A 24513-nucleotide genomic window follows, 5' to 3' on the forward strand; every position below is an offset into this window, starting at 1 on the left:
ATCAAATAACTTGAAACATTAATCGATATTTTAAAAAATTAAAAATTTTCCGAAATGTATTTCTTCCAATTATTTCTTGTAAATGTTCGACTAGAATTCTCTTTGTTGAATGAAGGAATAAATAAAAATAAAAATTTACATTTCTAGCCACCTTGCGCTAAGGAACCCTTACCGGAAACGGAATTATAGCCGGAAATAATAAACACGTATCCTTATTTGAAGGCACTAGGGCACGTTAGATAGACTTTGTTTTATAAGAATTTACTTTACGATTCGAAAAAGCCTTTTCAACTTTATGCATTCAATATTAAAAATTTCATTAACATTATTTTCTCTTTTTTTATTATTATTTATATTTCTCTCGTATTTTTTAATATTGAAAAATGAGCAGCGAGGATGATTTCAAGAAAAAATATTATTTCAAGTTTCAATAATGATTAAATAATTATGATAAAATAAAATGGAGTATGTTTCTTTCTCGTAACATTGATTTAATCATCAATGTTATTTTTAGATAGCACTATAATGAACTTGTGCAACGTTATAACGATAGTTTATAGGTTTTTTTAGTCTTATGATCATGTTATATGAAATTTGCTTATATTAACAAAGATATTTTCTATTTAGTACGAAGAATTATGAAATACATTATACTTTAATTCACTTTTCTTTCTTTAAAAATTTTATTATCTTCTTATATTCTATCTTTTGTATTCTCAAAATTTTGATATCAAAACTTGATGAAATTATAATCATATCCAATGAAATAGTTCGAATTTCTTATATAGATTCTTTATAATTATTTTCCTTAAATTTTTCACATTAATTATCTGAATCTAAAATCCCGATATTTTTACCATGAACATTCGTTTCGACGTAAAAGCATCAAAGACGATGTGTAATAATAATAGCTACATCGATCCTTGTCAATCAACATTACGTACGTCACGATGCACATGGTTGAAGGTGTTAGAAATCATGTGTGCGTCACGTGTGACGTAAACCTAAACATATTTAGGTCATTGTGAACGAATTAAGTACACTAAGTCCCTTTGGAACACAACGGATTACGATGCCGTGTCCTTTGGCCGAATTGAAGGACCATTGAGTTTCTGTGGCCCAGTTTCCCGGCCATATTCGTCGGCCAGAGATGAATAAAGAACGATGTTATACGCGCTCGATGGATCGAGATTAATTTTCAACGAATCCTCTAAAGGGTTCGATTCATTATTCAAAGTGATTAGTATTTACCGATCCTAATTTCGATGTTTCTTTTTTGAATAAAATTTTTGAAACCCTGTTTTAATTAATGATCGATCAGCAGAAGTTATTTTGTTTGGAAAGAGTCAGATATTTAATATTAAAATTAAAATAAATCACTTAATGCGTTTCTTTAATAAGATTTTAGAATTTTTTTTTTAAAATAAACTTATTTATCATTTTATTTTATTATGAATAATTAATTTAAATATTTATCTCTTAAATATTTGATTCATACAAGAACTTTTTATTGAAACCTATTAGATAAATATTCTTTCATTTGTGATGTAAAATGAAAAAGTTTTGAAAATAGATATTCTCTGTATAAATATTTTTTTTTAAATATATTACCATTATCATGTTAATTACTAAAGTTCAGACACTCCATTAGAATCAACTAGAAAGCTCATAAGGAACATATATCTCCAGGAAGTGTGGAAAGTTTTGATATTCTGGAATATTAAACATATTTTCCAATAACTAATTATATATAATTATAATTAAATTAAAAAAGAGTTAATACTCTTTTAGATAGATATTATTTATGCAGTTAAAAAATTATTCTCTGTACTAACATTCTTTTTTTCTGTCCACAGGTCCAAGATGAGAAGTCGCGAGTCTCTCTAACATCGATGATAAATGCTGTTGCCCGAAGGATAACCGAGCTCCTCCAACCCGAGTCTATCGATCAGAAATTTCGATTTCCTTTAGACAAGTACGATGATCTCGAAGGAAGCGGAGGAATCATGGTCCGTGGCGAAGAATCGAAGAACTAACGATTTATCGATTGGTCCGTGTGCCAGCAGGCTAGTGGAACGTCGAATCGTTTGATAATTTGATTATTCTGCCGCGAAACGACGTTAACCATGGCAAGAGACAGGCGTGTAATCGCCGACAGGGCGGCCATTCATCTAACAAGCGAGAAGAAATCGCGTTGGGGGAAAAAGGAGATCGTCTAGGGATCCCTAGCAATCTATCCGTTGGATATCTATATTTAAGGGCAAGAGGGGAGGGGGAGAGAAAGAGGGGGAAGGGAAAAAGTGACATCGCGGAGAAATAATAGTTCGCATTCCCATCTAGCAAGGCTCGATTGAAGACAAGTCGGCTGGAACAACGTGGATCCATTCGGAACAGTGAGCATCGAAATGAAGCTAGGGGATAACATGACTATGGATGGTGAGTAGGATTTTTGTTCTATTCTTCTTGATTGATTTGTTATAGGAATATTTGTAGAGAGGGGAGAAGCGTATTTCAATTGCAGAAATTGGGATTTTATAATTAGAATTATAATTAAACACTTGTTTTATTTGTTGATCAAGTGTCGTTGTTAATATAAAACTTTTTAGAAAAGTACGTTTCAGTTGAGATATTATAATTAGAAAGATTAATTTTTTTGAAGAGGTGTCACATTGTAGAAATATTTGCAGAGAGAAAAGTACAGTTGAATGATATTGGAATATTATAATTCGTTGCAATTAGTAAGTACTTATTCATTCTTATTCAATTTATTTTATTTTTTTTTTTTGTGATTATTTTATTATAGAGATATTTTAATATAGAGAAATAAATATCTCTAATAATTAATGTTTCATTAATTTTTTTGGAGATAGGATAAGATTTTTTGTTAAGAAGGCTGTATTTTTAAATATATTTTTAAAAAGATTATGTCATGAATGAAAAATTCTTTAAAAAATTTTTTTCATATGATTTATTCAAGTTTATTCATATATTTTATATGAAAAAAAAGAAATAATTTACAATACAATTAGTTTATTTATAAAGTTTATTTATTATACACATAAAAAATTTATAAAAATTTCAAATTTAAAAACTTTAATAATTTCAACTTTCTAATAACAAATATTAGAAACATATTATAAAATAGTTGTGTGAGAATACTATCAATAAGATAATTTAGACATAAAAACGAATTAGACAATTTGAAAGAAATTCCAAGAAATTTCATGTAATTTAAACAAAAAACACCAAACTAATTAAAATAGAAGAGATTTGAGATTTTTCTAAAATCCTCTAGGAGTTATCGTAAAACGTGCAACAAAACATAGGAAATGCAATTGTGATTCATCTTTTTTAATACCAATCCTAAACTAGAAAGATTTGATTACACGTTTACATTTGTTCAGGTTATTCTTAAGCTTATTCTTCGGTTTATCGATTCCCGGAATGTGGTCACGTTTCAACAGCCTGGGAATGTCGCAGTTTATCTCATCAAACTTATTGACATGCTCTCGTTCGTTATTCAAATATTCAGTCAAACTACGAAGTGAATTTCACTGTTTACGAAACGTTGGCAGGAACGTAGTACGAAACGTGACTACTATACGAAGATTGGATGGTGCAATTTCGACTTGGACGTTTCGCTATTTCCTTATCTTTGTCTCGACCTCGGTTCTTTATTTAACAATGCTATCCGCATTTTTGCGATCAAAGAGATTAATCCTGGGAATTATTCAAGATTGTTTACCATCATTTATTATTATTAATTAATCGATTTCAGATTTTTAACTTTATTTTTTATTAGATAAAATTTCATTAATTAAGTTTAGTATTTATATATATATATTCTAAAATAATCATGTCATGATTTTTCTCCAATTTTTTTTTTTCGTTCGTTTTATCATTTCATCGATATAATTATTCCAAACAAGGATCGTAATTTATTATTTTCGTAATTTAATCGTTTCAGAAGAGATTATATTATAGTTTATTTAGTTTGTTATTATAAGTTGTTTTTTATTTAATTAACAATTATTCTATTATCGCATTAATCGGAGCTTATTTAGTAATAGAAATATTCGAAAAGAATCTAATTGCCTCTAACTTTTCCTCGTTACTAAAGTTTCTTATTTCATTTTCTCATCATTAGAAAAATTACATTTCATCGCCTTAACTCGAGCGGGGAAAGTTGTTTAAGGAATAAACCTCTGACTTTTTCCGACCTTTTTCTTGTTAAGAAACTTCCTTACTTTATCACTATAATTCGAGAAGAGACATTGTTTTTTGATCAAGAAATATATTAGTTAAAACAAAATTTATCTGATATTCGTGTGTTGCATCAGAATTACATTTAAAATATCGAAATGATATTATACAGCTCGTTAAGAGATCATCTAAGAGATAAGTTTCTTTCGAACTTTAGATTAATTAATATCGTCTAATCAACGTAGATAAGTAATACTCTCTGCAAATTGAATTACGTCTCATTACGTTGAAGTATGTGCATACTCATCGTCAATGCAGATCTAACTAGTCATTCATTAACGATATTTTCTCGTGATTTCAAAATATGATTTCAATCTTTTTTTTTTTAATTACAATTTTCTATCAATGAATAAATTAAATCGAATCGAATTCGATACAAGGACAAACATCAATTACTTTTTTCTTAAATATATTTTTTCTTTAAATACTATCAATCTATTAATATTAATATCTATATATTTAAAAAATATTTTCAAAAACTTTATCCTCGATTTACATTTTCAATTTTATTATTTCAAGAAATTATTGAAAATTAAATAATATTAAAAAGTATTATTTAATTGCGCAACTTTAAACCAAATATTCTTTTCATCAATGTATTTTTATAAAATACGACTTAAATATTTAAATCAATTTAATTGAATCGAAGTTTCAACAACTTTACAAACATTTACGCATCCTGGCGAACATTCCCGCCAGATTGAAATTAATCCCTTAATTAATTTCCATCGATAAATTCGAATCAGCCCTCGAAACACGACCTCGACAAATTTCGTAGATTTCAATTACACCGCGCCGTTCGATCGTTCGTTTTCATCCTTACGTGTCGTACCTACCCTTGGGCTTCGATTGTGCAAGAGGATCGGCAGAGGGTTGAAAGAGAACCGTTTCGTGACTCTTAATCGAGTTTGCGTTGATTAATGGACTTGGCTGTCGATCACAGCCAGGCCTCGATATAAACGGCGCGATAAACCCCACCGTAGACACGTAAACACCCCTATCGATGATGATTCCAACCCGTCCATTTATCCTCTCCTATTGTGTTTATATCGAATTTCCCCGTAAAATCGATCGTCCACCATATTATCATTTATATTATCTCGTCTTCGTTCCATCATCCGATCAAAATTCTCGACAATAGTGAAAACATTAGGGAAAAATAGGGAAAAGTTTTCCAAGATAAAATAGATACTTTTTTTCGTTCCTTGATATTTTTTTCTTCTTCTTCTTCTTCTTGTAGAAGTTTAATTGTACGAAGAAATAATATCTCAATGGTATATTTCGATTAAATGTAAGAAAATTTTAAGCAATAGTATTTCAAGTAAATTTTCAATTTATAAAATTGCAATTTCGAAAGTGTTACAGTTGTAATATATATGTATATGAGAGAATATAAGAAAGAAAAGGGTATATAAGAAAGAGATATATAGATATAAGGGTATAAGAAAGAATTCGTAAGAAAGAGGATCGTTAAGTAGAAGTCTGGCAGTGGATATTGGAAACATTACTATAATTTGCTGAAGAAATAGGACATGGTCAATATATAATATATAGATGTCAACTTAAATTTAATTGAAAAAATTCAGAATTTTTATTTTTAATAATGTTTTATAATGCTTTTTATTATCATCACATTCTTTTTAACTTTCAACTTTCAAAAATTATGGAGGTACTCTCAATTTTGTTTACTACTTCTTTGTTCAAATGATAGTTAAAATAATAATTAATTTATTATATATATTTGGAAATATATTTGAATGTACTTTCTGGAAATTCTATTAAACTTTTTTATAAGCATTAATCATTGTTATCATTGATAATATATGCAATGTCGCTTAACTCAAAATTTTTCTACTTTCCTTAATTTTTCTATATAAAAACATCAAAGAATAATGATAAAATTTCACATGGAACGTTATTTTTTCCTATTGATTATTGTAAGAGACATCACTTATTCATGTATCTGAAAACATTATCGTTAACGACATTGTCCACTTTGTTCATTTATTAATAAAACTCATCCTCTTTGAATTTCATAAATCAACGTCGAATGTTTTCGACATTTAAATTCTCTGTTTTAAATGCTGAATTTATATTTTCGACAATTTTTCTGATAATTTATCGTCCCGTTTAAATTTGTGCAATAAAAATTGTAATTTTAAATTATCTTAAAATTCATTTTCTTTTCCAAATGTTTTCGATAATTTCTAAATTATTTTCATCTTTTTTTTTTTAAATCCATGCTAAAATATTATTAATATTTTCTATATTATTCGCGATAATTGTCATTTGAAACATCTTGATATTCACATTACCTTTCATCACTAATATTTCCAACGATTTTTACGGTACTTTTTCTCGTATTAATTAAATTCATATTAAATTAAAAAAATCATTTAAACGAATACGTTGTTTGAAATATTCATAATATTTAAAATGTAACTTGATTGTAACATTCAGGATAGACAAGCTTTCAGCAAATTATCACGATATTTTTTAACGTGGTATTTAATAATTAAATTTAATATTCCAGGAAAGAAGGAGGTGATTTCATTTACATTTATTGATCTAGTAGCTATGAGCGATGAAATCTTGGATTCAAATCTTGTCTCTTGTCATTGTATAATTACAAAAGTATTTTATTCTGTATCGTGGATAATAAAGGAGTCCAAGTGTTTGTTATCCGCACATCCCTTTAATTTCAGAAGTGTGTCAAGGTAATATACGTTGTATGCATATATACTCGCGCAAATGCTCGCCTTTGATTCATAAAAATCCTTGTGCAAAGTGATAATAGAGTTTAGTTTAAAAAGAACATGATTTACACATTTTCCAAGGTATTGTTGCAAAATTGTTATTTATTATTCATTTCTTGGACGTTGTCAGTGACAATAATTATAAAAATTTGAATCGCTATATCGTTGTATAATAAACTATATATAATTTATTTGAAAGTTGATAATTGTAAAAGAATAATTCTTTTTTATGATATTTTTATGATATTTTTTATAACATTTAAAAACGGGACAATTAGTTTGTTGGAAAAAGAATTTTTAAATTTTTTACAAGTTTAATTTATAATAAAATATAATAGAACAGCAATTCAAAAATAGGATAATTTCTTTTAAAAAAGAATTTTTTTTAATTTTATTTATTTCAAAGTCTTTAACGGTGATTATGTCGCGAAAAAAAAAATACGAAAGTAATTTAAGTCAGAAGTTTAATTATTACTTGGTTAAATTAATTTTCTGGAAATATTTTATGTACTTTAGTTTACATTTTAAATAAATTAAGATGTAGAGATTAGAAAAATAAATAAACGAACAAAATTCCAAACTTCAAGAATCAAATTAAATATTATTAATTGAATAAAATTAATAAAATCGGTTTATTTTTTTAATGATGAATCTCATTACATATTTTATATGCTTAAGTTAAAATCCATATTTTTTTTCGACGATTTCGAAGATTTCTAAATTTAAACTTGTATAAAAAAAATCACAGAATCACATTCTGATTATTTATAATGACTTACATCGAGAATTTGACATTGTTATTACAATAATTTTGTAAAATTTATAGCAAATCATTATTTCTTTTAATAAAATAATCAATAATAGGACGAAATATACTATAATAATTACAAATCTATATATTTACATCAGATTCTACATTTTATTTTCACAATATCAAATTATGACAGACACAATAATACATAAAATTTTATATAAATATTATCGTATCACAAACGACACGCAAAAATAATTTTTTTCACTACAAATTACCCAATAATCTTCCCCTCGCAATTTTAACAACAGAAATAAATAAACAACCGCGATAGATTTAGGATTTGTTATTTGCTCGTTCTATATATTACTACGAGAGAAATGTCTCGAGCACATCTACGCAAAGTAGAGCGATTGGAATCTCGACAATTATTTTTCCATCCTCGTCATCGCGATCGATATCTGAGAGCTTGTGTGTGAATGTGTGTGTGTGTGTGTGTGTCACTGGAACGATTCCAGCCGTTGACTAGCCGGAGAGTCAGCCGTTATGGACGGAAAAGAGGATATGACCGAGATAATGCGAACACGGATCCGGCTCGAAGCGATTCGTGGTCCCTTGGCGATTTAACAATTGACTTGTGCCTAGGAATCGTATACCGGAGTAATTGGAAGTGACCCGACACGCTTCGTCGCGATGCTCATTCAGTTTTCCCATTCGATTCTTTCCTCTGGAGACGCCAACGATCCTCCAGATCGAGAAATCGTGGAAAGGAAAATCGTGATGGATTTTGTCCCGTGGATTTTAGATTTTTCTCCTTACCTTAGATTTTTTTTCCGTTCAGATTCAATGTGTATCTCTTCTCTTTTCTTTCTTTTTTTTTTTTTTTACGATCGAACGATACTTCGAGTCGATTCGTGATTCGAATCAACGTTATGCGAGCGTTGAATTATGGATGAGTTTAAGTAATTGGATAGATCAGTGATTTTTTTTTTTTTCGGTTTTAAATAGTTGACTATTTAGAGGTTTGTTTTGAAAGAAGAAATTGAAGAAGCTTGAAGAAGTAATATATTAAATATTAATATAAATATTATCATTTTTTAGTTGGTTAGATATATATATGATGGAAAAAATAGAAAAAGTGTTTGAATATTATTAATATATATGTTCACTTTGATATCAAAGAAGAAAGAATATTTGAATTAAATCGAATAATTGGAAAAATATTTGACTAATGGCTATTGCTAGACTATCTGTACCTGAGTATACCTGATTGCCTTTTAAAAATAGTTGTATTGTGTAAAAACAAAGTAGAGAAAATAGAACAATAAAGAAAGAGAGAATCTTAAAGCTAATTCAGATTTTTTTGATCAATTTGGGATTCATTTATGTATAGCTTAGATCTTTATTTTACGATTTTTTTTTTCTCTGTATATATAGTCAGTTAAAAAAATCTCATATCATATTCTATCTTATTAGAAACTTTATTTAAATTAATAAAATTCAGATTTTAATGAAAATTTGTATATACATAGAATAAAATATATGCAACGTATCACCATAAAATCAACGTTCAATGTTTCATTGATTTTTTTCATTTTTTAAAATACAATTCATGAGAATAATAGCTTTCAGACTCATTTAAATAATTAGTATTTGTTAAAATTCGTAATATTCTCGAGAAAATATGTTGACTATCTCGATAGTTGATGAGAAAGTTGGCCAAAATTCTTGATAATAAGGGTAAATGTGAAAATTGGATGGGACATATATCATACACCTCTGACGAAGATTAATTATCGTTTAATTATCATCTGGCGAGTGCATCAGGATAGTAACGAAATTTCGCGCGGTATAACCGGAAACGGGGCAACAGGTTACACTTCGGGATAGGAAGAGCGCTATCCATAAAATTTTTTAACAAGAATTAATTAGTTGATTAATTAATTAATGAATTTTGCGAAAAGATTCGATACATCGTTAATCGTCGAACAAGATTTAAGATAATTAATTAATAAGAATTAAATCCTTTTTTTAATATGAATGAATATAAATATAACTTCGAATTTACTTACAAAAAAAGAGGAGAAAGAGAAAATTAAATTAATCGATTAATTTTTAAACAAAATTTTACAATTTTATGAATTTTTGTCTTAAAGAAGATTTTCAGTCTTCTAATAATTTTTATTTTTAAAACATTGATGAAAATTGATAATAGGGAAGTTTTGGAGAGATTGTGAAAGTTTTCTAAGTTCGAGTTAGCACGAAAAATCGCTTTAATTGCAGAATCGTTCAGAAAATGAGGGAATTAAGAATCATTCTATTACCTGATTTTATAGGTCGTGTGTACAGAATCTTTTCGTAGCAAGCTTTCGAAAATTGAATATTAGAATCAAAAGCAAATTATTCATTTTTTATATATACTTTTATATATTTTCTCTTAATTTTGTCATACACTTTATTATATAATATCATAGTGTTGCTAGAAACATATTTATTTTCTATTTTCTTGAAAATAAGATCGAAATCATAGTCTTTTTCTTTCGGTGATACCATTATTTTCTTGTATTTTTACAATTTTTATAATTTTTGCAATTTTTTTCTCTAATTTTTTAACATTTTTATTCCCCCAATAGCGATTACTCCATCTTCAAGCCTAGAACGAAGACAAAGTGGTGTGACTTTATTTCAAAGTTTACGAAATCATTGCATTCAAACGAGATCGATCGTAATTGTTAATTAAAGGTTACGAGACGTTCTTAATTAATTATCGTGGGACACTTCAACTTAATGGTATCTGAATGTTTCATCGAAGGGATCGTTCGTTCTATCGATTTGCTTTTTTTCCAGTGGTTAAAGATGTTCCAATTAAAAAACACGAAATATTCGCGATTATTTTTCACAATTTCGTTAAATATCATATGGTACGTATCATCATATACTATTCTATCAGAAAATTGTTTCATTTATATATTTTTCATCCCAAAAACGAATCATGAATTTTATTAATTGCAATACAAGCACTGCAATCTTTTTCAATATTTTCTTCTAACAGGAATGTAATTTATTTTAACTTTTATTAAAGATAAAATATCAATTTTCTGGTTCAAATGAAATTTTAATAACATTTTTTTTACAAAAGTATTGTAATAATAATAATTATTATTGCCTAATACATCAGCTGTCGTATTTTTAATTTTATTTCAACTCTCCTTCGGATGCCATAAATAATTAAAAACGATAAAAATGGGGGAGGAAGGGGAGGAAAAAAGGAAAGTAATTAATTTCAAGAGAAGTAATTAAAATATAAAAGTAAGTTTTACGATTTCCATTTTATCGAACTTTGCTTCGAATATTTCAATTTTCTCTCGAGCGTTAAAAATAATCTAAGACATAATTAATTTTGGAAGAATTGATTAAAGTTCACGTAGCCACGGTTAAGCACCATATCCATTTTATATCTCATTTAGTTCTTCTACAATGTTATTATGAAAAATATAATTAACCTTTAACCCCTTAAGCGGTTATATTCTATGATGTATCGCGTTATAACCGAAGTAACTATATTGCAGAGATGATGGACATATTTCTATTATGAAAATTCTTGTGCATCGTCTCAATGTTATATATAGGATAATATAATATAATATAATATAATGTTCTAAATAATTTCTGAAACAACAATAAGAAAAGTATTATTGATGATGACTATGTTGATTAATAAATATCTAATGCAAATGAATTTTTTTTTTTTTGCATAATAGTTTTGTTAGTAAATGTTACAATTTACAAATCTGTTTATCTTTTTTCATTTAAAATTATGATTTATAATTTGTAACTTATTAATTTTCTAATATTATTATAATGTAAAAAATATTAATTGATATAAGAGTAATAACAGCATGATATATTTTAATAAATGAAAAATAAAAGATATATTTGCTTGTTACAAATATTCCATTATTTATATACAATCATCAATCAAATAATCTTTTTTCGTGATTTCGTTATATAACTCAAAATAATAAACAATTTATAAACGACAAATAATCAGATATAAAATCGATTATGTGAAACGAAAGCAATAATACAATAATATTGTAATAATAAATAAAAGATATGATCATATTCCTTATTACTGGATTAAATGTGCAGAATATATATGAATGTGAAATATATTTTTCACGATATTTTTCAAACTTACAAACGTAACTTGGATACAAAGATTCGAAGGAAGTAGCAACGTTACAAAGGCAAGATATAAAAATACATAAAGTCGTATTATTCGTTTCATTCGCATTAGATGCAAAAGAATCGAAAAGAATTCCCTTTTAAAATTCATATCATCCGAAGCTTCCCTCACTTACTTCTTCTCCAATCGGTGTAGAATTCGAGATTATTTCGAGTTCCATTAGAATGGAATTTATTGTCGAAAGTTTAGCCGGTTGGCTTCCCACTTTTTCGATATAAAATAATCGCGTGTCATAAATTCGAAAAGTTTTGAGATGGACAAAGGGAAAAATTGGACTGCGGACAATTCTCTCAGATTTTGGAGCGAATCCAATCGACACGAATCCTCGTGTTAACGTGCATCATATTTAATATGTCACTTATGAATTATCGAGATTTATTTATCTTCACTGCATCGTGTATACTGCTTCATATATTATCCTCTGATGCATTGCATCTTTTTTACTGATTTCTTTTACTGTATAATTTTATCATTTCACAAATATTTCCTGTAAAATTAAATACTTTGATAAAATATTATATCTTCTATAGAAATTATTATGGAGAAAAATAGTTTTATTTTATTAGAAAAAATTGATAGGATTAATTTTCTCTTAAAACATAAAACTTTATTTTTAACTAACAATTGATAGATATTTAATTTTAATATTATACAAATCTTTAGATTTTAATAGGTGTGTTAAATTACAAAATATCAGATATATATAACATACCTTAAATTTGATGGAATTACATAAGTTATTTTAGAAAGTTAATTTTAAAATTATACAAATTTACTTAAAAATTAAATTAATCCTTCTTTTATTTTTAGAAATCTAAAAGAGATGCTTTTATCTACATTTAATTAAATTTATTTTCTTTATCATAATCTTTCTTAAAAAATATTTCCAATTAAAAATTACAATTAATAATAAAAAATTACATTTTCTATTTGATCAAAATTGTTAAAATAATAATAATATATATTTTGAATCTAAAGCAGGGAGAAATTTCTGCGAAAGCAGAAAACCATCGTAATCTCAACTACATTAAAATTACATTAAAACTACTTATTAAAAATCGAGGACGAAATCAGCAATCAAAGCGTGACACGGCGCCTCATCCTCCCCCCTCATAGACCCAATTTATCGGAAATAATCGAATCACGAATGAAATCAAGCTTGTGATTGAAAATAAATAGAAACATCTTGGTTAACGATCCTCTCCACACTTATCCATCCCAACTTGTAAATCGACAAAGTTTCTCGCGAAGAAGCGAAAAACTTAAATTTATTACTTGGATTATTTGGACGGATATCGATATTCGAGAAAAGAAAATCCACGCTCCTCTCGCTTCTTTCCTCCCCTTCTTTCGTCCCTGCATCGATAAACTTCGTTACCGTGCTATTGCACACACCGAGGGATAATTAATTGAAAGGTCGTCGATCAAAGCCAGACAGTTTCTTGTCTGGCTCGAATCATGGCGTAATCATAATGGATCCAATGGAAGCAAAAGCCAGAGAAATGAGGTGGTTGGTGAGAATCGTCTTAGAACTTGATTATTTCTTTCTTCATTCTGTTTAATTGTACGTGAATTTCTTCGAGCGTGGATAACAAAGTGTTGTCGAAAGATTATCAGTTTATTAATCGATTGGATAGATTGAGTGAATTTATGAAATTTGAACGAAAATTATCATTAAGTGGTTGTGAAAATGAATTTACAATAAACTTAAATAATATTAATAAAAGTATTAATAATTCTATTAATAATATATGATAATGTGAGATTCATTAAAACGTTTTTTTAACAATAAATAAGAGTGTATTATATGTTATAATTAGCTAAAAATATAGAAAAGATTATCTATTATAAAGCAAATTATAATAGATAATTTATTTATATTTTATCATATTTTTATACTAATTATTGTATTTTTTCTTTGTCCGTAAAATTGACGTGTATTTTACATGCGACATAATATAATCTTTAATTTTTTATGTGAAGTTTCCACTTGAAAATTTCAATGCAAAGAATCTAAAAATCATGATGAAAAATCTTTTGATATATTCTGGATAGATTAACATAGATGTAAATATTTCATAAATATGATTTTTTTATTCAAACAAAAGAAAGAAATTTATAATACGAAAAAAGAAAGAAAAAGTGAAAACAGAAAAATCGATAAATCTAATATATTTAATTATTCGTATTGAAAGAAAATTCATCAAACACTGATGTTTAATTCTGTGGTGAAAGGATCGAAGCATTAAGAGCAAAGAATCAATGAGTTTAAATCGTATTAAAATCGCATTCTGGGTTTAATAAGACCCGATTGCAAGACATAGTGCATCGCAAACGTGTTCAAAGAGCGAATCTTGTAATTAGTAAATGCCTTGGAAGGTGGGCGATCAATGAAATGAATGGAAGGCAAGCGGACAAATGGAGTAGATGAGTAATAATGGTGAAAAGAAAGATGTTTGCAATTTCTACTGATTTCGTGTGATTTTAAATAACTTTATATGGAATAGATTTTATATAAATTTTAATTTTAATTATTTAATTATTAATCAATAATAATTTTTCACTAAAATTAAATGATATCGATTCTTTTAATTTTTCCAAAATTCAAATCGAGTATATTATTTTGTATATTAATAATTTTTTCTATTCTATATTTATAACTTTTTTTGATTCTCATTTAAAGAGAAACACTTTGATTATTAATTTTTGCATGATAAGAAAAATGTACAATTATCTATGCATAATTATCTATGAAATATTAAAATAAAAAATTAATAAGCAATGTTCGTGATAAAGAAGCTTAAGGAATGTCGCATATGTTACGTATAACAATTTTATTTTTTATTACCAAGATAAAGAAATTGTTAGAAATTGCACGAAGAAAGATTTTCTCAAGCTTAAATTAAAACAGGATATTTCTAAAGTTATTAGCATAATTCTGGCAATTTGACCGGTTGAATTTCTAGAGTTTAATCTGTCCCAACAGTTTGAAAATTTCTGTTGTCCAAGATTTCGAATCTATAGAAGATCCACGACAAACTTTCGCATACCTTGGAAGCTTTGACAGCAACTTTGAACTTGTGTTCGAAGTTGGAAGATGTACGCGTTAATTCGCAAGTTTGGAAGTTGTTGAGATTAAATCGATCGATTATTGAAGTTTCAATTTCCGTTCAGGAAGAAAATTTAAAATCGTATCCAAGTTTTCAATATACTCCCTTCTTCGAACTATTCACACAGCTTATAATAGATTTATAATAAAACAATTCTTATATATTTTTGTGAGAGATATAAGATGAAGTAATATCGTAATTTTAATCATTTTATTATGCAAGTAAAAATAAAAGTTAGATAGAAAATTAAATATATATAAATAACAAATAAAATATTATTTTTCAGCGTGCAACGTATGGGGCAACATTCCTCCGCGAAAATGTCGGCCACCGAAAATCGGCGATATTCCAAAGTGAGTAACAATTTTTAATAAAATTAAATAATCTTTAAATATTCGAATTTTCATATTTTCAGATATAAAATAGGAAAGAAATATCTCGATATACAAATTTTATAAAAATATTTTAATTTACAAAAATTTAAATGGAATGAAAATTATTTGATATCCGAAATAATAAGGCATGGCTGTTTAAGTTAAAGGAATATTTTAAACAACAGAATGTTCGTCTTTCTGACGATTATTTATTACAAAAAGAATAATGCAATTACAAAGAGTAAAATACAATATAAATAAAATATTTTTTTAATTGTAGCTCGTTGCTGAATTACATAAACTTCTTCAATGTATTACATTTTAAATTATAGCAGACTTCTCCTCAGAATTATAAGATAGTACTAATAATATCTTCAGCAATGCAACTTGCAAGTTATTTCGATCAGAACCCATCGTGTTGCATCATTATTTTTATCATTCTTGATATCCAGGTATTTTCTATAATCATGTAATATAATAAATAATTTTTTTTTCATCATTTTTTAGCTTCTATTCTCAATGGAGACGATACGAGAATAAGAAAGTATATTCGATTCAAAAATATAACATTCAGGTAAAGGAAAATTGGGATAATAAATATGTGAATGATACCTTATTATAAAATTTCAATATGGATAAATTATTCTAACTTTAAAACGAGAAGACGTAGGGACGTCTAACTAAAATCAATTTCCGATTCTTCCGGTTGTAAAAAGTCCGTTCGAGGATTGAATCGAAGTTCGATAAATTCGTAAAACGAGCCGCGCATTACAGAGATGATATCCGATTCCCCCTCTCATACATCGACAATTTATTTTCCCTTTAACTGGGATTATACTGGGAGATGATGATCTCTGAAAAAGCGCGCAATCCTTATCTGTCGCATATCTAAAAATTGTGCCAATTCGAAATTGAAACTTCAAATTTATGAGATTTCCAATTGAATTATCATTGGTATGTAATAATTATTTTTGCGATAAATTTTAATAACAACCTTTAAACTTTTTCGATCGAGTTTCGATTATATTTTAAATTAATTTATACATTATTATCAGAATTGAGTTTGAAAGTGTGAAAGATTGAAAATTTTATTTTTAAATCTTTACATTTTGTTATTTGATACGAAACAAAGATATTAAAATTTAATAATTGTAAGGTAGAAATCTCAAAATCTCTCCTTTTATTCAAATATTGTAGAAACATTCTTAGTTAATTAATTAATTTAATACCGGATTGTTCGTTATCAGACGTGAAAAACGAAGCAAGATCATTTATATTAGGAAACAAAAAATAAAAAAATATTTCTTTCATTATTTACTATTATCTCTTATTAAATTGATTTATGATCTCACTTTAAAATTCCAAGATCGAGAATCAAATTTATCACATCGTAATTTAATTAACGAAATAATCGAGGAAGAAATATTATTCAAACTCTTTCACACACAGAAATAGCAAACATAAGTTTTACTTACTAGATGAACTTGAGATTCTCTCAGGATGAATACTTCTCAAGTTTCAAGCTTATCCAACCTTCATTCTTTCGAAAATTCATTCGAAAATCGAATCAACAAATAATTTCTTCTTTGCTCAACTTTGCTCAAATTTACGAAACCCGATGTAATCGGATTAGGAATCCAAGTATCCAACGATAAATTTCAGTTCGATCAACGAAAGCGACCTTCGCGACGAAACGAAACGAAACAGAAGAAGGGGAGGGAGGGGGAGGAAAAAGGCAGGCAAGGAGCCGCCACAGGGCCTAATCTGGTATAATGCATCTCGGCATGCAAATAGATATTTTTAACCTTGTCTCGAAGACGATCGATAGCCACGAAGCCGGCACGAAACTCGTCTAAATAATTGCTCCTCCTCGAGGAGTTGGAAATCATTTTTCTTCCTTCACGGCCGCATCAATTGGATTCCGATGTTCCTCCCCTCTCCTCTCTTTCCATAATTCCAATATCGGAATACGAGAGCATCGTATTCCTTCGATTCTTCTACGCCCCTTATTAATATACGATTTTCCCGTTTCTAAAGCGGAAAGTTTTCGATCTTTCCAAATTTTTCACCACGAAAAGTGAAAAGAATTACGTTCCGTAATTAATAAATATATCTCGGATGCGGAAAAACCATCGCTCGGATCATCTCGATCCAAATCCAAAAGGATGTATTGAGATCGTGAACCAGCTCAAACAACATCAAAAGCTGGTATTCGTCGAAAGAAGGTTTTGTTATCAGTTTGGTGGGATTACAAAGGAATTGTCTATTTTGAACTCTTACCACCCAACCGAACGATCAATTCTGTCGTCTACATTGAACAACTAACGAAATTAAACAATGCAGTTAAAGAAAAGCGGCCCGAATTGACAAATCGAAAAGGTGTTGTATTCCATCATGATGATGCAAGGCCACACGCATCTTTGGTCACTCGGCAAAAATTATTGGAACTTGGTTGGGATGTTTTGCCACATCCACCATATAGTCCTGACCTTGCACCATCCGATTACTTTTTGTTTCGATCTTTACAAAACTCCTTGAACGGTAAAAATTTCGATAATGATGATGATATCGAATCGTACCTGATTCAGTTTTTTGCTAATAAAAACCACAAGTTTTATGAACGTGGGATTATGATGCTGCCTGAAAGATGGCAAAAGGTCATTGATCAAAATGGGCAACACATTACAAAATAAAGTTATTTAGTTCCATGAAAAAATTGTCTTTGATTTTCTAAAAAAAAATCCGCAATTACTTAGTTGCCAACCCAATAATATTCCTTTCGGGCAAAGTTTACACCCGGAAGCGGCGAGTTGTAATGACAGCACTTTCATCGTTATTCAGCGACGGCATCGACGAGGCGTAAAAATCGATGATCGCGTCCCATAATCGCTTGTAAGCTTTCCCATCCGACGTTGAATCGCGAGATGTTCTTCACGAATTCCGTATGAAAGGAACGTGTTTCAATTACAGTTTACGCGATTGTTAACATCACTATGGGAGGATATATCCTCCTGGTTCGAGTTCTCCAGGTTCAAAGGGAAAGATTAGATGAATTGTCGATGATTAATGGTATCTCGCATCGCACGTGCGCCTGAAATTTGTCAAATTCTGCCCTCGAAGGAATAATCTTCTCGTATTTTGAAATTTAGAGGAAGATGATTTAGAGAATGATAAGTTAATGTGATTCTGGTAAATCTCTATATATTTTTGTTATTAACTCGAGGAAAGTCGTGAAAAGATTAATACGATTCGAATAGATAAATTATTAGTTTATTATTTTGATAAAAAGGTGCTTAATCGAAAAAGTTTTTGAAATGTATTATTAAATAAAAGATTGTATTATTTATAAAATTATTAAATAGAAATGTATTATTTAATAGAAGTGCTTCTTCATAATTTCAAAAGTGATGCGTTGAAAAAATCTATTGAAAATAATAATAGATCTTAGGAAAATTTAATGAATTGTAACCTGTTCCGAGTCAGTGAGCTGGTTGAACGTGACCTTTCGCTATAGCAACGTTGACAGAAATACGCTATGAATAGGGAAAATTCTTTTCATTATTGTTTCAATTAAAGGAAAAATAAAAGAACCGTTTATGCCGGATGAACAGGCTCGTTTTTCTTTTTTTTTTTTTTATTTCGTTTGACCCAATTTTCATCGTTGCTTTTGTTATCTCGAACAACTATCTTATATTCCATTTCTACCTCCATTTCTTCTTTTTCTTTTTTCTTTTTTTTTTTTTTTTTTTTTTTATACATCCGTGTGGCACAGCATTGATGGGAATGGTATCATGTTGGCAATTTACGCTGTACACGATTGTCGAAGGTTAACCTGGATTCAATCGTTTTAATCATAGAACGAAGACCGACCGGATGAGACAAAGAACAAAGAACGGGATACGCCGGAGGTTAACCTCGTCCGCAAGTGTCTTTTTCCTTTTTCCGGTTTCCCTCATTTTCTCTTTGTACGCGTTTGGTTCTTCTATTATCTTGTTTTTTTTTTACTTTTGTCCTCGATCATTCATTTCTGGATTTTTTATAAATTCTTAAATTTCTTGTATTTATCCTCTGGATAAATTTATGGTCTTAAACTTTTAGACAGTTTTCTAGTTTTATTGATTCTTCTATTATCTTGTTCTTTTTTTTACTTTTGTCCTCGAATGAATTTCCTGGATTTTTTAGATTCTTAAATTTCTAGTATTTATCCTTTGGATAAATTTATGGTCTTATACTTTTAGATAGTTTTCTGATTTTATTGATTTATGAGATTTATGAGATTTTTAAGTTTTGTACATATTGAAATATTTTTTATATTTCTAGAATCTTAAATTTCATGTTTTAATTTCATATTTTAAAGTCTTTCAAACCTTTTCTTTTTTTCTTTTTCCTATATTTTCCAAATTTTTACATTTCCACATCTTTGAATTTTCAATCAATTTGTAAATTGATCATGCTTTAAAATTTGTTCGGTTTTAAATCTTAATTCTTTAAATCCTTTAATTTTTTTTATATATATATCATCTTCTCTAGATCTTTAAATATTTTCGAAAGTCTCGAGTTCCTCGATTTTTCTACATCATTATTTTCCTTTCTCTTTATTTCTACCGATCCTTTCTTACTCTCAATATCCGTTTTGTCAAATCTGCATTCGCAATTTTTGCAGTTCGACGAATCGCATTACGTTCGATGCATCACCACCTATTTCCATTCTTTCTCTCTTACATATAGAATAATACTGTATTTATGAAACATTTTTTGAAGTATCGATTTTTTGAGAGATCAAAAATATCCACGCTTATTTATATATATCCACGCACCGACTAAAATTTGCGTTAGAAGAAGACTATTATCATTTCATTCTATGTCTTGCTTTATCTCTTTTGTCTCTTAAAATTTTAAGTTAAATTCTCAATTTAAAATTCTTTGATCCAAAAATTTTCGAATCCTGAAAATTCTGAAAATTCCAAACTGTTAAGAAAGTTATTAATGAAAAAAAAAAAAAAGGAATCAAATTAAATTCATTTTAAAGAAATATTAAACAAAATTATACACACACACGAGTAAAATTATATAAATAATTATTACGAACTTTATAAGAGAAAATATTTTAAATGAAGTCATGAAAGCATCGATAAATTGGCACGGTTGCCCCGATAAAATGGTGGAGAAGAAAAAAATTTAAACAGTCTTCACGCCTAGCCGCACTTAAGTGAATAATACGATGTTGCTGGATAATTCAATGAAATTTACGAGGCGACCGTAAAATTGAACTTGTGTTTGATCAAGATAGAAGGGAATACATGAAATTTGCATCTTGCGTGACACTTATGCGAATTCCGCCACGATTTCCTTCCTTATGACCACTCGTTGCGCACTCGTTCAAACTTGTGAATCCGTTTATCGCGGTTGCTACAATCGTAATGATTAATGATTCTTTCTATATATAGTTTTCGTACACGATTTTAATTCGAAGCGATCTTTAATTATACAAATCTTGTTGAAAGAATATAAATGTTTTTATTACGTGAATTCCAACGATCGTGTTGTTTGCTCGTTTATCTTTTTCCTTTCTTCTTTTTCTTTTTTTTTTTTTTTCTCTATTAATGGAACTGGTACTTAATGGTTACACGAAGATAGAAAATTAATAACGATGTGAAAATAAAAATGTAATAAAAAGTATATTGCATTGTAATTGGTAATTTTCTCGTTTTATTTTTAATTGGACGTACGTACATGTGTGATGATTTATGTGTGGTATCAAGTACATAGTAAAAAATTAGAAATAAAGAAGATTATAAGAAGAGAGAAGTTTAATATTTTATTGATACATCATTTCGAAGAAAGAGAAAGGAAAAAGAAAGTGAAATTTATAAGAAATTTATTAATAATCTTTTTAAACAATTTTTTCTTGAGGTACAATTCTTAAGAATTCAGACAATTTTTCAGACAATCTTTCCAAAGACAAAATTTCTTCAAGATATTTTCAAAATGATGTTTTGAAACAAAATTTTTGGGAAGAAATTATTAGAGAAAAAATGTTTGAAATGATTCCTCATAATTTTTCACGAATGTAATATTCTTAAAATGTTTCGAAAATATTATTAGAATAATTTGTACAATGATAAAACTGATGATGATTTAAACATTAATTAATTAATAACCATACATTAATCTCATTGTTTCTGATTGATCCAATTATAATTAGGTTTATCGCTACTTGTATCATTATTAATAGAAATTTTATTGTAATTTTACTGAAAAGACAAAATTCATTAATCTAGATAATGGTTCGTTCATAATTAGTGAATGAATCGTTCAGAGAAATTTATTAATAATTTTTACATAGCAAAAAATTCATAAAAATTAAAAACTTTTAGAATATTTTTAATTATTTCATTCTAAGAAGTTTACTAATTTTGTTAATTCGATATCATTACTAAAATTAAAAGATTAATGTTCTAAATTCAAAGATATAACGATCATTCGACTATAAAGATTTACAGCTTCTTGTTTTTATACATTTTTTTGCGAACTACTTTAAAATAAAGAGGTGGAGATAAAAAAAAAAATTTGCATCCTAGATGCAATACAATAAAAGAGTTTGTATTGTTCTCTGTGTTCTCGAGTCAAGAATAGCAATGTCAAATAAAATTTCACAGACTAGAGATAAACGTGTCATGGTTCGACAAGTCGGTAGATGGAAGCTTTGGAATAGTGGCACGTGGCCAAAATAGGGTCAAAGTTGTAAATTGTTCTCCCTCTTTTTCTTTTTCTTTTTTTTTTTTTTTTTACTCTGCTACAAACCTTTTTCACAATTAATGAACGTGTCATACAATTAATTTCTCCATCGTGACTTTAATTTCGAATCTTCCGTGAAATAACATCAATGTAACCATTTTAAAGATGGCGATAAATCTTGGATTTATGCCATCTTTATTTCTTTCTAAAGAACTAAAAGTTTTCAAACACTTATAACTTCTTATAACTTTTATCATTCGTTTCTGGAAGTCGGTCGAATCTTTAAAATAATTAAAGAAGTTAAATTTAGATTAATTTATATGAATATTAATTAATTCATAGCTTTATATAGAAATGCGCATGCTCGAATTGAAGCCATATTATTTCTAATTATGGCGCGTTTCTTTGAAATTTCCTAAATTCGAAATATTGAATATTTCAGAATATATCAGAAGAAAATTGATATGAATAGACGTGTATCAGAGAGAAATGATTATTATACACTGAAAATTTATATAATATATACTTTTACTCATAAATATCTTGAAATACAAAGAAATTACGTAAAAAAACATTTATTCTATATATTCCATCTTTGATTCTGCAACAATGCTGATTATTATTATTGATTTAGCTAAGAATTGTTATAAATATCAAGGTTATATTATTTAACATTCATATTTGTAAACATATTTTATCATTGAACTTTAAACTTTAACATATTTATTGGTAATTCATTTGTCCATGTTTTATTTATTATTATAAAAATGGATTTTAACCGCTTAACGTGTCTAAAAAAATTCCATAAATCCTTTCCAATCTTTAACTGGTTTTAAATTCTAAAAGAAACGAAATGCACGTATGCTTTGCGTATTCTACGTATTTTCTTCAGTGAATCAACGTTTTCTTTTTCACTAGCCTTTCACGTTTTGTGCAAACGTAATTTTCCAAAAGAAGCCAAATACTCTTAGAAAATTCTAAATCTTTACTTTATATTCGAATTCTTACTTGGATTTTTTTTTTCTATCACAGAAATTAGATTTATCTAGCATTTCCTAAAGATGATTTGAAAGGAATTTTATATTCCCTGCAAATCTTGTGTTCCAATCTATAAAACTTAGAATCTGGAATAGTTGAAATGGATCGAATTTGTTGGCAAAATATTTCGATAAATACTTATTAATATTGTATTCAAAAATAAATGTAATAAAATAATTATAAAATCGTAACAATTTAGATTAGATAACATTATTTGATCCATTTCGTAGTTTCAAGCACGAATTGAAAATTATCAATCCCAAAGATAATCCTCAGAATTTACGATTCCAAACATTTCTCTACTTTTTTCCCCCCAAAAAAATTACCCATATTTTCCCCTATCAATCTTGACCAACAAAACAGTCGCCATCTCCTAAACGTTTTAATCTTAATTTTTCATCCATCAGCCTTTCTAAATCTCCTCCTCCGTCCAGATATATAATTCCAGATCCTCGTCCAACGGACAGCTCGCCCAACACCATATCCCATTCTAAAACTCTCCGGCAAAAGAAACGGAACTCGTGTCAATCATGGGATCGACCTTCTGGAACGAAGAAAAAGGTCGTTAAGGTTGTTTCATCCACCGTTTCCTTTCCATCGTTACGCAATCTCGTAGAGACGAGAGATGCACGGCAGCAATGATCGAGGAACGAAGTGGTGGGACGAGCCACCACGCGGTCGGTCGCTATAGCACGCAGTCGATGAACAACACCGCAAGTCTGATTCCGGTGTGGCTGCTCGCCGGAAGCGGTCACTGTGGATCGGTATTCTCCGCCTCGAAATATCCAGTTTCGGATGGAATCTGGACTTGACTCGAAGAATCATCTTGGAAAGGAACACGACACCTCTCTTGCAGACTCTTGGAAAGACTATCTCTTTGTGCGATAATTTTTAAGGATAATTTATAAGGATACTCTTGGAAGGTATTAGATATTGATTTTGAAGAATTATTTTTTTTAAGAAAAGTAATTTCTTTCTTTCGATTTTGGAGTAAATTTTGAGGATTTTTAGAAGAGGATTTTGACAGTTTGGAAGATTATTTTGAGAGATAATTTCTTCACTCGTGAACTCTTTGAAGAGTTTTTGGAGAGGGAGAGGTCTTCCAGAAGATAATTTTCTTGTGAAAGTTCGGAGAGTTTGAAGATTCGCTTGGAAAAGAATCTTTGTTTATGCTACTTTTTGACATTTGGCGAAAGAGAGTCTTTCGTGATCCAGGACAGTTGGGAGATTTTCT

At 28.4% G+C, this 24513-nt stretch overlaps 2 protein-coding genes across 5 annotated transcripts in view; one reads left to right on the forward strand and one right to left on the reverse strand.

Moving 5' to 3' along the window:
* LOC100577098 (enolase-phosphatase E1) overlaps positions 1-24513 on the reverse strand; it is a 62038-nt gene that overhangs the window by 34521 nt on the left and 3004 nt on the right. The gene's annotated exons all lie outside the window — the stretch shown is intronic.
* Positions 1-24513, forward strand: part of LOC413153 — an 85478-nt gene that overhangs the window by 19395 nt on the left and 41570 nt on the right. For all 4 annotated transcript variants that reach the window (XR_001703737.2, XR_408526.3, XM_006559812.3 and 1 more), the window contains exons 2-3: positions 1857-2436; positions 15416-15482. Coding sequence is in view for 2 of the 4 variants with exons in the window: in XM_006559812.3 (XP_006559875.1) it covers positions 2406-2436; positions 15416-15482 (98 nt within the window). In the remaining 2 variants the exon portion in view is untranslated. The remainder of the gene's footprint in view (positions 1-1856; positions 2437-15415; positions 15483-24513) is intronic.

The sequence above is a fragment of the Apis mellifera genome, linkage group LG7 (assembly GCF_003254395.2).
Source record: "Apis mellifera strain DH4 linkage group LG7, Amel_HAv3.1, whole genome shotgun sequence".
Lineage (NCBI taxonomy): Eukaryota > Metazoa > Arthropoda > Insecta > Hymenoptera > Apidae > Apis > Apis mellifera.